The sequence below is a fragment of the Harpia harpyja genome, chromosome 4 (assembly GCF_026419915.1).
Source record: "Harpia harpyja isolate bHarHar1 chromosome 4, bHarHar1 primary haplotype, whole genome shotgun sequence".
NCBI classification, from domain to species: Eukaryota; Metazoa; Chordata; class Aves; order Accipitriformes; family Accipitridae; genus Harpia; species Harpia harpyja.
In genome coordinates this window covers 52,257,852-52,276,051 of record NC_068943.1, presented here as the reverse complement: position 1 = coordinate 52,276,051, position 18,200 = coordinate 52,257,852, and the positions used below count along the sequence as shown (strand labels likewise).

At 34.0% G+C, this 18,200-nt stretch overlaps 1 protein-coding gene across 13 annotated transcripts in view; it reads left to right on the top strand.

Moving 5' to 3' along the window:
* The window catches only part of USP34 (ubiquitin specific peptidase 34), a 139,722-nt gene that overhangs the window by 98,235 nt on the left and 23,287 nt on the right, over positions 1–18,200 (top strand). For 9 of the 13 annotated variants that reach the window (XM_052784027.1, XM_052784025.1, XM_052784023.1 and 6 more), the window contains 17 exons: positions 2,027–2,190; positions 3,240–3,305; positions 5,666–5,812; positions 5,898–5,954; positions 6,057–6,134; positions 6,857–6,951; positions 7,960–8,132; positions 8,742–8,895; positions 10,390–10,468; positions 12,004–12,057; positions 12,153–12,248; positions 13,858–13,922; positions 14,019–14,094; positions 14,198–14,245; positions 14,974–15,105; positions 16,562–16,642; positions 17,844–17,929. In XM_052784027.1, coding sequence (XP_052639987.1) covers positions 2,027–2,190; positions 3,240–3,305; positions 5,666–5,812; positions 5,898–5,954; positions 6,057–6,134; positions 6,857–6,951; positions 7,960–8,132; positions 8,742–8,895; positions 10,390–10,468; positions 12,004–12,057; positions 12,153–12,248; positions 13,858–13,922; positions 14,019–14,094; positions 14,198–14,245; positions 14,974–15,105; positions 16,562–16,642; positions 17,844–17,929 — 1,651 coding nt within the window. The remainder of the gene's footprint in view (positions 1–2,026; positions 2,191–3,239; positions 3,306–5,665; positions 5,813–5,897; positions 5,955–6,056; positions 6,135–6,856; positions 6,952–7,959; positions 8,133–8,741; positions 8,896–10,389; positions 10,469–12,003; positions 12,058–12,152; positions 12,249–13,857; positions 13,923–14,018; positions 14,095–14,197; positions 14,246–14,973; positions 15,106–16,561; positions 16,643–17,843; positions 17,930–18,200) is intronic. The other 4 variants (XM_052784033.1, XM_052784035.1, XM_052784032.1 and 1 more) reach the window with 1 other exon arrangement.

Here is an 18,200-nt window from a genome sequence, read left to right as displayed (position 1 = left end):
GTTCTTCTGCCATGCTAAGTACTTTCTTTAGGAGGTTAAACATGGAGGAGAGCTTTGTTTCAACTGGCCAATCAGCCCAATGTAACCAGGTAACATGAGGTCACGCTACTGAGATTTGTTGAAACAGGAGAATTAAAACTCTTTCCTTTCCTACTTGAAGCTGCAGGGCTAAAAGTTGTTTTGATGCTAATGCCAAAGTGAAGATTACCACAATTATTTGATGTGCAACAGAACGTCTTGTTGGTCTGCTCTCTGAAGATGTGAGGATCTGTTCAGGGGATGCCAAATAGTTTCCTGAATTTATAGCTGGTAGTATGAATTGAGAAGAATCCTTAACGAGCTTTTAATCTTTGACAAAATAATTAAGGATTTAAAATTTAAATCTTAAGCCCACATAAATTTTGCGGATTGTAAAATAAATCCAGATTACTTTTTTGCTTTTTTTCTTTATATTTGAACATATACTTCAGTAGAGGTGCTGAATTATTTGCAGGGCACTACCTTTTTGGAGAATGATATCCTTGGGGATGACTGGCAAAGGTAGATGCATTGCAAGTTTTTGTGTCAAACTTCTTGCATACCAAGGAAGATAGGCTGCAGTGAATTTTCTTGGACACTGGATTAATTCCTCTGTAATTTAGTGCTTGTGTCATCTAGTTGCCTCTGCAGCTCAAAGATTAATTCCCCATTCCATTCTCCTGTGTGGGATGCTAGAAGGAGAAGCCTGTCAGTGTCTAGAAGCAGTACTAATCCCTTACAAATGGTTTGTCTAGTCTAGTTACCATCTTCTTGATTGGCAGATGAGGAGAACTTTCCCATTCTTCTGATTTCTTGGCAGCCATATCAGAACGAGGCTTATTAAGAAGAGTCTGTCAGGCTTGCCTAACTTGTCTAGTGCCATGCTGTGTAAGAAATAGATTGCTACATCTGGTACAAAATATAGAGGAACAGAAAACTTACAGGAAAGGAAAATGTCTTTTCAGTCTGATTCTCTAGGCAATTCACTTCTTGCTTACCCCTATTTTTCTTGTAGATAGCAGATTTCTTTGGTATATATGGCTTTGAAGTGCAGTAAAAAACATTCCTTCTCTTCCTATAAAAACTGTTTCCAAGTTTATTCAAGCTTGTGTATAGTCAACCACTTCATTTCACTGCACTTTTGTGTCTTATCTCTGATAAGCATCTATCCATCTTCTGTACTGGTCAAAAAGATCTTTTGCTAGCCTGGCATTGTTTGTAGTAGATGTCATTCTGAAACCAGCTTCTCTTCTGAAAAGAAAGGTCTTGCTTCATGTGTGGTTATCCCTGATGCCAAATCTGTGTTTTGTTATGTGAAGGAAAGGCTCCCTAACTTGAGTCTCTGGGTGCCGAGACTCTGCTTTGCTTTCTTACGATGTGACATAGGGGTGCATGGGAATGGGTAGTAGAAATTATGAGTAATTTTTGTGTTGGGGGAATGACTGGTGTACGTTTGGGAGCTTGTAAAGGTTGTATGTTACCAGTTAAAAGTATGTTCTCAGTGGTTTAGGCAGTGAAGTGTTGAGAGAGCTATGGTTGGCTTGTATTATAAAAAAAACCATTTCTTATGTAGAAAAAAATGCATAGCAGCCAATGCTTAGAATTTATGGATGCACTTGATGATGAAAACATCATGTGGTTTTACCAAAGTTTAATTTAAAGGTAGAGGCTGGAAGACCATTACTATATGTAATACTACCACTAGAACAAGTGTAAGAGATGATACTTGCCATGAGTAGTGCTTTGGAGAGCACAGCAAATCAGTTGCAGCCCAAAGTAGCGTGGCGTCTAGAAGGGCTTGCTGCTGTATCAAGTGATTTTCCTGAGGTACCTATAGTGCATTTTCTTAAAGAGCAGGTACAGTCTGGCTCATGTCTGTAAATGTAGAATGCATAAACAGGATGCATTTTATTCATGTAAGCATAAAGCCTTTAATTGTATTTATGGTTTTGTAAATTGTACTTTGAATTGATTTTTTTTCTGCATGTGTGATTCATATTTTTTACAGCTTCCCATGCACCTTACAAGTGGGATTATTGGCCACATGATGATGTTCGTGCTGAATGTAGATTTGTGGGTCTAACTAATCTTGGAGCAACGTGTTACTTGGCATCCACTATTCAGCAACTATACATGATACCAGAGGCCAGACAAGCAATCTTTACTGCAAAGGTATGCTTTGGGGTCTTATGTTCCTTGTGTGGATTTTCATAGAAGTTTAAATTTAGAATCAGTGCAAATGCTGATATAGACTTACTTTTAAGACTTATTTCTTGATAAAGAATATTTCTTCAGGATTTAGTTTGCTTTTTGTTCAGTTGGATTCTTTTGCTGATGTCTAAAGTGAAGAGATTTATAATTTTTTTTAAATGTATTTGTAATGCAGTAGGTTCTTAAGGTGGCATTGTAATAAAACGTTCTCAAATTCATGTTTCTGTTGCTGTCAACTAGATCTATTCAAGTTTGGTTTTATGTGACTTTTCTGTTGTTTCTTAACTCTTAATTTGTCATTTTCTTAGACTAAAAGTCATTCTTCTTGAGTGTTTATAAAGTCCCAGAGCACGTATCTCATGCTACCAAAAGTACAGCAAGTCCTATAAATTACATTGGTTAACTTCCAGAAATAGAATATTACTGCTTCTAGCTATTTATTGTAAAAGAGAAAGCTTTGTTTTGGTCCCTGACATCAACAGGGCATATATGATGTGTGAAACACCCTAACTGGCAGTGACCTTATCATTTTTTGTTATCATTAAGTTATTGGTAGTTGTCACTTAACTTCATCTGGAATTAGACATTTATAAATAAAAACAAAAAATAAAATAAAAGAGGGAAACTCCTGGTCTGCATGTGAAATGCATTATATAGAGGGTTGATCAGAACTCTCACAACATCTATGAACTGAAAAAAATTATTCCAAAATTACTATGGTCTTTTGTAATACCTTCCCAAAAGCTCCTAGCTGCAGTAAATTTTTAGAAAATAGAGTTATTTTTTTACTTAGGTTTAATGTTGACATGCCAAAAAATGAGTAGGTAGTACTTTATATATAAGTGTAAAATAGTGTACTGTGTGTTCTTGTACACAGTAATTTTTCTTAATTGTCCATAATAAAGTGATTGGTTTTTTGTTTAAAAAGATGATTATTTTACCTTTTTAAGGGCTGTTTTTGGAAAGTTATAAACAAAAAGATAAAGTCGTCTTTTATGAATTTCTTTTAGTATTCAGAAGATATGAAACACAAGACCACTCTACTAGAACTCCAGAAAATGTTTACATACTTAATGGTAGGTGCTAAAGAAGAGATTTTATAAAGTATCCTATTTTCAGGAAAAAAAAAAAGGGGGCAAGAAAAATGTAGTTACCATTCTATATGTAAATTCTTGGCAGCTTAAGTCCATTGTGCCTAAGTTTTGTAAATGAGTGTCTTAACTGAAATTGTTTTTACCCACTTTAAAGCTGTTATTCAGCAAATCAGTTAAGCAAACATTGGTGTAATAGTTTTCATGAAGAGGCAGTGTAAATCCTAATCTAAGATAGTGTTTAATATTGGGCACCAACTCTAATGAGCAAGCACCAGCTCTCAAATGTTAGTGATTGTCTACTGTGTTCTTAAAAAAAAAAAGTTTGTGAAGTGAATATATGGGAACGTCAGGCTCAGGTGCCACAGTCTGACCATCCTTCATTTATTTAAACCTTTTACCCCCAGCACATGAACGCTCAGGTGAACACAGGGTGTTTACTATAGCTATGGGACTTCAGTTACGAGTGAGTTAACGAGTATGAAAATGAAGTCTGCTTTTTAGTTACAGTCGTGGTGTAGCTGGGTATCAGGGTTGTGCCCTGTATGGACACCCTGTGCACTTACATTGCTAAACCTCTGAGTGGTCCAGGAGCTCCCTGGCCAGGCATCTCCTCGGATGCAATAATGGACCAGTTTGAAACTGGGTAATTGACTGTACTTTCCCGATGAAGTATTTTACTGATCTTTACAGGAGCCCTCCAAGTAGCAATCTGGGACAATGCTACTATTGCCTCTGCTGTGTCTAGTCCAGTTTCCAAATCGACTTTTGTAAATGATCAGTGAAGACTGTTCCTGCAGAAATGACTGCATAGGACAGTCTTTAGTATGGATTTAAGATATTTAAGAGATGCTTTGTACGTAGTTAAGGTGAATCAATAGAAATGAATTACACAGATGCTGGGGAGGTCATGTAGGACTCTTACCAGCTGGATTATAAGAATTTAGCAAAATGGTGATTTGAGGAGTTTTTCCAGGTCTAACTGAAGATAACCACTGCAAGGACCCTAGCAACAGACTCCCATCACTACCAAACACTGACTGTCCCGCTAGGATGTTTTGATTCCATATGTGAGCACCATGCCAAGATCCCAATAAATTATTTTTTCTTTTTAACAAACACTCTGCCATGAGTGTCTCTCCAACAGCATTGTTATTCATTGTGTTTTTCACATGGACCTTGAGGTAAAAGGTTCTGAGCTTGGTTCTTCATTTAATCATGGAACAACTTGTTTGCCCCAGTTTCCCTGGTGATAAAATAAAATATATTATTTTTGTTCATTGCATTTTCCTTGCTCCAGTGTTTCAAAGGTTAATCTGTTGAAATAAAGCATTAAAAAGCAACTAAAAATTTTGAAATTCCAGAGCCTGAGTAACAAAATTGAGGCAGTTGCTAGGTGTTCACTGTTGTTAAAATAGTGAAGCATTTCTGAATTAGTGAAATAATGAAGAAAGAAAACTGAGGAGAGATGAGTGTTTTTGTTCTTGGCACTGGCTTTTGTGAGAGAAATTCATAACCACTTTGAAGACAAATAGAGGAAAGGAATTTAGGCTTGTAGTCCCTGCCATGAATCATAGAAAAAATAAATCTAGGTATTTACATAAGCATAAAATAATATAGGAACATAAAATCATATGAAGATTTACCATTATTAAAACCTTGAAGACTGACTTTATCCCAAAAAAAGGTAATATTTACAGGAAGCACTGTCTTGCCACACATCCTTAAAAGAAAACAGTATGTATATCGTTGTTTACAAGAACAAAGTTCCTTTTGCTGTAAATAAGTTCTGCATTCCCAGTGTGCAAGGCAGCGGAATGGGGGATGTATTCTAAAGAATTGCTTTATACTGCAAATTCTTTTCTCTGAACACACACAGTTGAGAAATTGATGATGCAGTTTTATAGCATAGAGAAGTCTGAATGGAAATTAAGTAGTTGTCAAGGTTTAAGTCAGTAGTGTCCAGAAATACATAAATACAGGCTGATGTTCCTCATACTATATTTTGTATCTGAACAGATGTGTCACATCTTCAGCCAAGTTCTTTTATTTTAATGACTCATTTATTAAGTATTTATTAAATATTATTTATTAATATTGTACAAATTACATTTTAATAATATTACAATAATGATAATAATTTAGTTAAAAACCGCTTTACATTTGATCAGAAGCATTTAAGCACTTAAACAACTTTGTTGCCTAAAAGGCATATGGAGATACTGTATGTAAAAGTATGTCCTTTTTTAAATAGACATTCGTATATGTATGTTCAGTATATCTGTGTAACTTAAAAATATAAGCATTTATGTTGATTTGTTTTGCTTGATATTTTTTACCTAAAGGAAAGTGAATGTAAGGCATATAATCCAAGGCCTTTCTGTAAAACCTATACCATGGATAAGCAGCCACTGAACACTGGAGAGCAGAAAGATATGACTGAATTCTTCACTGACCTAATAACAAAAATAGAAGAAATGTCTCCAGAACTGGTGAGTTAAGAGGGAGCAAAAGGGAACTTGAAAACTTATGGATTTGCTCAAATCTCCTTGACAGAATTTATTAATTCATTCACAGAAAAATACAGTGAAAAGCTTGTTTGGAGGTGTTATCACAAACAATGTTGTTTCTTTGGTAAGTATTCTTTCCCTATTCTTATCTTTTAAAGATTTTTTTGTTTTTTTAAACTTCTCGAGCGTTATTTCATTGCTTTTCTCCTTCATTGCTGTGATTTAGGACTGTGAGCATGTAAGTCAGACTGCTGAAGAGTTCTATACAGTAAGATGCCAGGTGGCAGATATGAAGAACATTTATGTAAGTAATGCCAAGCTGAGATGTGTAGCATAGATCACAATTATAAATGGGTGCAGTCAAGTATAAAAGACTGTACCATACGCTGTTGTTGCTTCCTGTACCTGTACTCTAGGTTTGGTGTATTTCTGGGTTGATATTACTAGGTAATTTGGGTGAATTGTTTCACCTTTTCAATGCAACATGCTATAAGCTGGTGCTATTTGGAATTGACTGAAGATTGTGTTACACTCAGTAATCACTACTTACTCCTGTGTTTTAAAAATGCTATGGCTATTTTTTATGAGAGGACATTTTTTCCTTTGTAAATGTCAAAAGATTTTACATATACATGTACTATTGCTTACGAAGTTAATTTAAAACTCACACTGGCATAGGTTTAGGTTTTCAAGTTTTTTAAACAACTATTAATCCCCGCATTGGAATGTGAATTTCAAGTACTTGAATTCTTTGGGACAGCTTGGAACCATTTTTTCTTAATTGGTTCGTAAATTTTGTGTTTGGATAAGGAACTGGTTTTCCTGTCAAACTCTTCTCTTAGTTCAGGTGCATGCTCTTCTTGCAAACTTTTTGGTGCCTTTGACCACCTTTACTTTCATAACTTATGGAAATGTTAATTAAACTAAGAGAGGGGTTTGTAAAGCAGGCCATGCAAGCACAAGATAAATGTAACTAAGATAAATATAAGGGGTTTTGTTGTTGTTGTTGTTGTTTATTATATGTAGGAATCTCTTGATGAAGTAACTATTAAAGATACCTTGGAAGGTGACAACATGTATACATGTTCTCATTGTGGGAAGAAAGTGCGGGCTGAAAAAAGGTATGATTAAGAAGAAATAAACATTCCTAATGTTTCTTTTTAGTAAATTACTGAAATTACTATTGGAATAAGAGTAATCCTTTAGATGAGACAGGACTGTGGTTTCATTCAGTTTGCTACTGTGTATGCCTATGAGGATGTGGTCCCTGTGCAAATGAGCATGTAACTAAGAAACCAAATTTCCAAAACAAAGAATACAAGGTATCTTAGCAAAAGATGACCTAGACAGTAAAATGTTTGTGACCTTTTTTTAATGTAAATAAAAAGAAATGTGTAGAAATTAGTACCTTTTGAAATCTGTAGCTTCTCCCGGTTTTAAAAGGTCAGATTATTTCAGAGATTGTTTAGTACTTATGTTATTATGCAGGATAATTGCTTAGGTTTCATACCTAACCCCAAATTTCTTAATTAAAATTGGTAGTTTTCAAAATGTTTCCATATTTTAAAATGTCTGCTAATAAAGAGAAGGCTAAATAAAAAATTTATATTGTTTTTGTATTGCAGCTAACAAATTTCTTTTTTAGAGATGAAAAACCTCATAGTTGTTTTTCTAGCTGTTAAAAGGACGTGTGTGAAAGAGTAACTTACTTTAAAATCATTATTGTGAAGTTCATGAGATTTAATATAAGATATGTTCTGCACTGAAATTTGTCAGTTACAAGATAGTAACTCTGTCTAACGAGGGGATTTGCATTGTTAAATTCATTCATGACTCATTTTACAACATCATTTTAGAAAACTGTCATTCGTGCCATATGAATAAATTTGTTGTTTCTTCCAAGGCACGATGATAGGCTAAGTAGAATTGTTCAATAGGCTAAATGTGACCTTTCTGCTGCCAGTTAGACTGCCCTGCTCTAGGGCATTATGATAGCTGAATTTTATATTTATGTGACTTAGCAACGGATTTCCAATTTTATGTTTGAAATAAATGTGTTTAAAATCTTTATGAAAATACAATTCAACCTACTAAACTTTTGTAAATCATGATTGTTTCTAACCCTTAAGGGCATGTTTTAAGAAACTACCTCGTATCTTAAGCTTCAATACAATGAGATATACATTTAATATGGTAACCATGATGAAGGAGAAAGTCAATACGCATTTTTCATTCCCTTTACGTTTGGATATGACACCTTACACTGAAGATTTCCTCATGGGAAAAAATGACAGAAAAGAAGGTATGCCTCATAAAATGAATTCAGCAAGCTTTGTCTCTTTCATCTGTGTACCACTTTCTGTATACATAATATAAGCAAACAATTAGTGATTTTATGCTTGATTCTGTTTGCTTAAAAAGAGTTTCAGTCAACCTATATTCCCAAAGTCATACATTCTTTTTAATGAGAAAAACAGCCAATTATTTTTGTTTTCATATAATGTTCAATTTGAATTATTGTTAAATTTGTTTTTAAAGTATGAGAGAAATTACAAATAGTTACATATGGCTTGTTGCTAGCCTATTTTGACTTTGCAGGGTAATACTTGAACTTCAGCAAATGGCTGGCTAACTGCCATCATAAATAAGATGTGCTAACTTGGAATAACTTAGTTATTAGTCCTGATCTCTTTAGTAGTGATGTTTTGCAAAAAAAGCAATAACTGTTTCACAAGAGTTGGCATCTGTGTTGCTTGTTCTGGGTATGGAGTTTCTGACTGTGGTGATTGTGCAGTGCTGAAAAGAAAAAAAATTAAGTGCGACTACAGGAAATGTCTGTGTGTAAGGCATAAATGTTGAAGTTCAGGTGTTTAGGAAATAACTGATGAAATACTGTATTAAATTATTACAGGTTTTAAGGAAGATGGTGAATATTTGAAAGAAACTGAAAGTTACGAATATGATCTGATAGGCGTAACAGTTCATACAGGAACAGCAGATGGTGGACACTACTACAGTTTTATCAGAGATATAGTCAATCCCCATGCTTACAAAAACAACAAATGGTGAGTTATGCAAAACAACATTTTGTAATTTCTTATTTTAAAATAACTAAAACTTGTTGACTGTGTCAGACGCAATATAGGAGATATATGTATAGGAGATAACATGCTGTGGGTTACTCTCAAAAGCACAAGATGTTGGAATTTGATAGGTGTAAGTATATTAATTTATTAGCATACGAATCTGTGTGCTGTAGCTGCAATAGTTGTGGAGTGCCTTGGACACAGGTGTAGCAGGAGAATGCCATGCTAGCCTCACATTACAGCCAGTGCTTGTTTCTTGACAGGACTATCAAAGACTATATTTTAATCTATTTCAGTACAAATGAAGTAAGATTTAATAGTTTGTCCCTCATAAAATCAAGTTGTTACCTTTGACAAGCATACAGCTACATTTATGATTGTGGAATTCGGTCTTTTTCACTTTGTCCATTTTCAGTGAAACAACAATTGGAATATTTCTTCACTTTAAACTCTTTGCATCCTGTGTGGCAGAAATGATGTTACAATACTTAGGTTATCTAAATATGTTCTTAATGTACTTTTTATATGTGGAATTGTTTTCACGTTTGATTTTTAAGTTTATCTAGCTGGTCATCTTTTCCTATTGGCCAGCTCCTCCTAGATGCAATTTACAGTGACATACTGGAATATTTGACAGCATTTATTTTTCTGTCCCTTCTTTTCAAAGATTAAAAAAAGAGACAGGACCTTCTTACACATAAGTGAGATGAATAAATGCTATGCACTATTTTCTCTTTAAATAATAATTTTTTTTTTTTTTTAACTATGACATCCCACTTCTACTTTGGAAACTTTTGCATACATTGGGCATATCATGGTTGTGAAGAGGAAGAAAAAGTTGGGAGAAGTAGCCTGGGAAAGGGATGAGACATTGGCATGGAAAGGAGGAGGGTCTTGATAGGTGACATAAGACAGCAGGGAACACTCTCTGCCTGTCATTTCTGGATGTCATATCTCAGATTCTCAGCTGAGGCCCTGGAACAGGAGACAAGATTTCCTCTATTCCTGTCTCTAGAATAGTTAGCTGGAGCATTTTTGAAACTTGTGACCCAATCCCTGCTCCAAAGGGAATCGTAACAGTGTACCATGTTCTCTGTTTCCTTCCAGTTTGAGTTCTATTGTTCTAAGGAATGATTCTCCTCTTTTTAATTTTGATTTCCATTTCACTCGGATTGAAAAGGCAGATCTTGGCTGCATTAAAACCCTATCTGTACCAGAGTCAGGGTGGAAAAATGAGGAAAATAATATGTCTCTTGATAAAAAGAAAAACCAAGAACTGTTGAAATGCTGACTTCCTGATCTTATTGAAAGGAAGTCACTTTTGGGATCAGTTTTTAGTTTGCTGTGATTCAAACAAGACATTAGAAATTAATAGGAATACTTAAATCTGAAGAATCATTTGAAGTGCTTGTTATGCTTTGTTTGCCCTTAGAGACAAACAGCAGTTTTTAAAAAAATCTTACTGTTTTACAGGTACCTTTTCAATGATGCTGAAGTAAAACCATTTGATTCTGCCCAGCTTGCTTCAGAATGTTTTGGTGGAGAAATGACTGTAAGTTATGACTTTTATTTTTGTCACATTCAACCGTTACAATATCTGTTCTGAAGACTTCCATGAAGGAGTCCATGGTGTTCACCTTTGGTCTGCCATCTGTTGTGAATGTATACAAAAACAGTTAGAAGTGTTAGCTGGGTTTTATTAAACCTTTGACATGTTTGTTGTGCAGGTGATACTTTACCTTACGTTCATCTAGTTAGCTGTTCTTCCACCATCGATCTCTTCAAAGGGTCTCCCCCTCCTTTGGGGGATGAAAGACTTGGCAAAGTGAGACTGCTTGCAAGCTGGTGATGCAAGCTTTCTAGTTTTTCTACACTTTCTGTAGAACAGAAGTTAAGATGATGAAGGAGAAGGGTCTTAATTTCTGCTGTACCAACTATCATATTATTTGATTTGTGAATATGAATCGAAGTATTTTTATGTGGCTTTTAAAAGACAGGTGTCAGAAGTATAGCATAGGTATTACTAATGAATCAAAATGAGTTAGTGAAGTCTCTTTCCAAAGAAGAGGTATTTCTTCACTATATCTGGTTTTTATCATCGTATTATTTATTTACTTATTAAAAAGTGAGTATGCAACTAATTTAGTAATACTTTGCTTGGATGGCTGCTTTGCTCAGGCTTGACTGAAGGAATAATTACTTCAAGCTTATGCCTATTGTGGAGAAACAGGGCTTTTTGATCTTTGTCTATGTCTTGTGTTAGGAACTTCCATATTCTGGTCTGTGAACCTCTTACAGTCAGATCCTTTTTCACTGGTGACAGAACTGAACTAAAAACCTGTCAGATCTGTGTACAGCTTATGCTGCTGTTCAGCAGGAAGGTTTGAGCTCTGATTTTAGTAAGTGATTTTCAAGCTAATGGATCTACAGGCTTAAATAGTTTTGCTTGTTCCTTTTATTGTAAGAAGATAAAATTTCTTAAGTTGATGTTTGCTTGCTTTCAGTAGTGCAAGGTTTTTTAATACAGTATTAGCTTTGTCTTTTGGGTCAGCCCACTGCCCTGTGACATCAGTCTGGATATTTTTACACTGTATTAATACGAATAACTGTTGAACGACACTCAAATGTTCTCAGGTTATGCTTGAATTGATCATTTTTGTATATAATTTTTTATATATAATTATATAAAACAAATTATGAATAATGCAGTATCTTACTAAAACAGTCCCGTGCATAAGAAAACTCTTGTCTGATAAAGACAATATGCAGAAATAAAACAAAATATTTTGTTTGGCAAATGGATAAAATACCTTCAAGTGTCTAAAAAGAAGAAGTGTCAATGAGATAGATGAGACAGGAAATAGCAGGAGATGTAGGTCACAATATTATACAGCGACTTTGAAAAATCAGAATAGGCCACTGGAGAAGAAAAAAAAGAAGGAAGACTACTTTGAGCAAAGAATAAATTGTCAGCAGTCTCCCTGCAAATGTAATGAAATAGTTCACTTGCACATTTATCTCAAACTGCCAATAACCAGACCATTAAAAAAACGCTTGTAATTAATGGTTTTACTTTTTTCTTGACAGACAAAAACTTATGATTCTGTTACTGATAAATTTATGGACTTCTCATTTGAAAAGGTATTTCTCTTCCAAACACTTGTTATATGATTATACTTCTACTTTCATGATTTATCTCTGAAAGCAAAAATTATACAGATGTTTTTTTCTTAAAGACACACAGTGCTTACATGCTGTTTTATAAACGGATGGAACCAGAGGAAGAAAATGGCAAAGACTACAAATTTGATGTTTCATCAGAATTGTTGGAGGTACAAGTTGATTTGTTTTAACACCAATTTTAAAATACTAGGAAATCCTAAACAAATTAGGAATCTGAATAAACATAGGAAAGTGAATATAATTTAAATCAGTAAGATGACAGTCTTTTCATTTAGCTGTCTTCCTTAGGAGAATGTCATTTGATTAGGAAGTAAATTAAGATTTCCACTGTATGTAAATTTTAGACGTTTTCTCATTCTGTCCTGTATTTTCTAATTCAGATATCTGAATCGTTCTGCATCTTATTGGTAAAAAATGGTAGAGCACTGTTTTTCAGGTTTTGTGAGAGCTTATCAAGATTTTCTGAATAGTTGCAATACTACAGGAAGTATTCTTGTTAACCACTGTCCTTTTCATTTTTCAGTTCCTCAGCAACTTACTGCTTTGAGGTGGGACAGAATAAGAGAATAGTTCTAGCTGTTTGTTTGCACTTTTGCTAGTGGTTGTGAAATTCTATGTGAAAGCAATATAAGATTGTGACTGTTTGTGCTTATGATGGGGAGCATCAGTCAGAAAAGGATCTCTTCCTCCCCATAGTCATAGTGTAGCCCAGGTGTTAGTAAAAGGGGTAGGGGAAACAAAACCCAGTAACAGCTACAGCTCCCTGTTCTCCTCAGTGATGAGGGCTGCTCTTAGGATACCTGGCTATTTATGTAAAGATACTATTTAAGCCATGTATGGCTTGAGGAACTGGAAAAGGCAGTGCACAGGAGCAGAGTATTTAACTACGGATCTGGCTGTGCTAGATATATCCCCAATGTGGGATTTGTAAGACATTCTTCTCCCTTTTTATCACATGAAAAGCCAGTTTCCCTGCTCCCTCTGGCCAGAAGTATTGCTTTATCATCTGTCACATGTTAGGTTCTTAGCTTAAAAAGACTCTTCATCCCTTGTCAGCAAATCAAATGGTGCTTTTTATCCTTCTCAGTCTTAAAAATAATAATAGATTTTATCAGAGTTAAACTTTTAAACTGTTTTTATATGAAAAATGCTACAAACAGATTTGGTCAAAAACATCATTTTGGAGAGAGGAACAGGGGGGCCTGGCATGAAATCATTTTCTGGTTAATGATGGAATCTCAAGTGTTACTCTTTAAGAATTTATCAAAAGTTCACAGGGCTCATCAGGCTTTGAGTCAGAACTTCAACCTTTAGACATACCTAGCTAGGCTGCTGGAAATTCTAACTGATCTCAATTAGTGAAACTATGTGTTTAGAGAGTTTTGGGGCGTTTTTTAAGTTATTATGCTATTGCAGACATCAAAATATGGTCTTAACTGTGGTTCTTTTTTAACATGTTGGACTAGTTCTCAAAATTTCAGCCTAAAAATGTAAGTTGTAAAAATGAGATCACAGAAAGAGGAGAAGGTTCTGAGCTCTGTTTTGCAGTCATATGGCAGGCAAAACTAATACTTGCTATAGTATGAATAAAACAACTTTGAGCCAATCCTTTAAAATGAAGAAAATGTTTTCAGAAATAATTTTTCATCAGAAAAATTTTTTTCTTAGCCATGGCAAGAGTTTAAATATTCCTAAAATCATGCTTATGTAGTGAAGTAAACTGCTTTGTTGTATCTGATGTTAGCATTTTTTCTTCAGTGGATATGGCATGATAACATGCAGTTTCTTCAAGACAAGAACATTTTTGAACATACATATTTTGGGTAAGTTTTTCTTAAAAAATGTAATATTAATGCTTCTTTTCTTCTTGCAGATTTTCATTATTTATTTTAATTAACAAATAAAATTACTGACTCTAGGTTTATGTGGCAGTTGTGTAGTAGCATCCCAAGCACACTACCAGATCCAAAAGCGGTTTCCCTGATGACTGCAAAGGTAAGTACTTCAAAAGTATATCATGCTTATTCTAAATTTTACCTTGTTCACATTTTAATTCAGGCATTCCTTAATTAATGGTGCAATATTTTTTTTTTTCCAGTTAAGCACTTCCTTTGTACTAGAGACATTTATTCATTCAAAGGAAAAGGTATTCTATTTACTTGTGAATTCTCATTAATTAACTGCATGACTATAGTGAAAAGTATATCTGTACTTTTTCATTTTAAAAGTGTGATTTAGAGACATATTAAGTACCATAGATGATACCAAGTTAATATTTAAAGAGTGTCATTTAACACATTTATAGTAAACACTGCGCAATGCAAAAAAATCCGAGTTCTGGTTTTAGCCTACTCTGCCTCAGCAGTGCATCAGGAACAACAGATTTTGTCGTCTTTTCATTTGAAAATTCCTGGATGATTCAGATCTTAACAAGCTCTTGTTAGTCTCATGCAGAGGGGAGTGTTTACCACTAAGCAACAGTTATGCTCATGAATTTTAAAGGATAAATACTAGCATGAACAACAAGAAATTTCTATTGTATCTGAAACATCTTTATTCTCAGTCAGATTTTACTTCTTTCTCATCTGTGTTGGCATAATGCTACTAATTCTAGCTTTTCTGGGATTAGTAAGAATATGTAATAATGTGTAATTGGACAATTAGTCCAAATATGTAGGTACTAGTTGCATTAGTTTCAATGTATGTACTGTTGCTTTTGTATAGGTGCAACATATTACCAGTTTGTAAAGCATTTAGTGTTTGTAGCTATGTTCTTAAGATTCAGTGTTCTAACTAACCATTTAGAAATGTTTAAAGATTAAGTTGCAATTTATTATTTTAAGTTACAGTTTTTTTCTGTATTTCTTTTTACAGCCTACAATGCTTCAGTGGATTGAACTGTTAACAAAACAGTTTAATAACAGTCAGGCTGCTTGTGAAGTAAGTGACTTAGGAACTCAGCAAAGTACAAACCAACTTTCTATATATTGTTTAACTTTCCTGGAGGTTCGTATCCCTGGAATATTTTGGACTATGAACTACTGTATTTGGCATATTTGTGCACTATGAGATTAAATTCATCCTCTCTGAATACTGCAGATTCTGGGGAATGACTTGACTTTTGTTTTCAGAAGCCTATGGTGAGACCACAGGTCAAAATCACTTTGTCACTGGACTAGAACACACACGGTGTCACAACCTCTTTATTTTATTACATACGGATTTGTGTAATTAAGAGGTGTTTAAATGAAATCATACAAGAGAAATGGAAAGAGACTACTGTTTAAGGACTAGAATGGCAGGAACTGGAGTTGAATCCAGGGGAAGAGGGCAGTAAGATAAAAGGCAGCAGTGCAATGAAGAAGCTTAGAAGGAGAGTAAGAACAGCTAATGTTAGAATTAGCTGAAAACAAATTCATATAGTGCCTTGCTTGTGAAGTTGAGGATCTTGTACCCAATGTGTAGAAAGACTTAAAATTCCTGGAAAAAGGAGAAGAAAATGGCAGAATGTTTTTTTTTATATAAATTTTTTCAGGATGCTGCTTGAAGGGAGTCTGCGACAAAGTGGGAGAGGGACTGAGAAACTATAGACAAAAAGTCACTGTGGTGTTGGCAAAAACAATTTTGAGATACTGAAGGAAAGTTTGTGATAGACTTTCTATGATAATTGGAATGTACAAGGACCCTGATACATACTGTATCCTGCATTAGACCTTGTTCAGTACAAATTAATTAAATTCATTGTTCTTTTATAGATTGATTCTAGTTTGTTAAATTGTTATATAATACTGAGTATTTGGGTGATATGGTTTTGTTAGTATGGTATAGTCCTAAGATGCTTAAAATGAGCAAAGACATTTAATGTAGTAAAAAATACTCAGGTACAATTAAAAAGAACAACTTGGATTCTTTAATTTAAACTGCTTTTCCTTCTGAATAAAACAAAATTTGTGGAGTCAGAATACTTAGTTGTATTATTTGCTGAGTCTTACTTTGAATGAATCATTCTCTGGTATTTTTATACATTTTCTGTCTCTGGAGGTAGTAAGGCTTTTCCACGTTTTAAAATGCAAAAGGTATCTAATTCAGTAACTACATTCTTGTTTAAGCCTATCCCTATTCTACAAGATTCTTCAGCTTATGCTTCATTGTAAGCATCATTTTTTATTCTGTTGACATCACTTTTCAGGATAAGCGTGTCCTTCCAGAGTATTGAATAATGGGATGCAGAACCCAGGGATAAGAAGATACTGGATATAAACTTACACTGATGTTTACTGCTATTGATCTTTATTCCTTTCTTGTCATGCATGGAAGACATTTAGATTTCCCTTGGATTAATACTTGCTTATTCCTTAATAATAGTAACATCAATTTCTCTTCAGACTTTAATATCATGCAAAAAGAAGATTGGACTAGAACAAGTTTGGAACAAAACTAACAAAGTATGTATCTTCTGCAGTGGTTTTTGGATCGTATGGCTGATGATGATTGGTGGCCAATGCAGATTCTAATAAAGTGTCCCAATCAGATTGTGAGACAGGTAAGAAAAAATGTTCCTTTTTAAGTCAAGTGACTACTTGACCTTTGAACAGAAATGGACAATTATTATGACACATACAAAGATTCTGCAAGTTTTTATTAATACCTGTAATTATCTTACTCTTTTCTATTCTTGCATAAGTTTTAGAGAAAATATTTGACCATGGGAGCGTTATTGTTGTTTGAAACAAAATCAATATTGCTGTAGTGCTGTAGTTGTACAGTTAGGATCACAAAATGTCACAATAGATACAAATTAAGTTTTCTACAACTCCCACATGATCTCTACAAATTTGAACACTTTACATTAAAAATGTTTTTCTTCTGAATTGATTCAACAATAATGTGTCAAGACACACATTCAGAAAATAAAAAATAATAAATTATGTACATTCAGTACTCCTAATGGAAGCTTCACTTCTAAACTTCTGCCTTTGGGTTTTGTAGATAGATTTCATTTTATAACCTTATGCCACAAAGTTTTGCTAATACCCTTTTCTGGAAATGTTTAAAATTGAATAAACCCTACATTAGTAGCATTTGGATAGTCACAGATACAAATAGTATTAATAGTTTCACTTACAAGTATATTTCTATTGCAAGTTCTTTAGGTAAAACTTTAGCAATTACTTTATCTCACCTGAACCCTTCAATTGGTTTAACTTTTCTGATTATTAAAGTAATATTTCCATATAGAACCATACATAGTTTCTGTATGCAACCCATTATTGAATATATTTCATGGGAGAACTCTATGCAAGATGTTAGGCAAAGCTCTAATCATTGATGAATGTTTTATAAATTAAAAATTACTGGAAGGAATTTCCTTAAAATTTTCTTACAGCCAGAGGTAAAATAAAAAAACCTTGCCAAAAATATCTAAACATTTCAGAAGATAGAGATTGAAGAAAAAATAACATTTATGAACAGCAGTCTTAAGTCATTTTTTCAGTAGTGTACAGTGCACAGCAATATTAAAAACTTTTAGGGTTCCTCCATCAGATCTGTTTATAAAACCAGGTTTGACTATGCTGTTAAAAAACAATGTGTTAAAATACACTTAGAAATGGAATGTGCTCATCTCAATCTCAGCTTTAACTTTGAATCGCATAGGAGACAGAATATTCTTGGCTTAGAAAATATGTATTGACATATATGTAAAAGAATGAACATGTGGAGTTCATTTACTTATGCATTTGCAGATGTTCCAGCGTTTGTGTATTCATGTGATACAGAGGCTGAGGCCAGTGCATGCACATCTTTATCTCCAGCCAGGAATGGAAGACTGGTAAAATAATAACACCTGAAAACTTATATTTATTACATGTGCTACAGCAATTGCTTTGGTTTAATGAATTATTCAAAATGGTCTTATAAACCTAAAATAGTACTGTTTTAATTGTTTATTATTCTACCCAAAATGTTCTGGTTTATTTAAAAATATTATTGTGGTTGGAAAAGCCAGTGTCTAAAGATACATTGTTTGAAACATTTGTTTCCTTAGACTAGATATTCAGCAGTCTTTCTTTTCACTGCCAGTAATACGCTGCAAGTGTAAA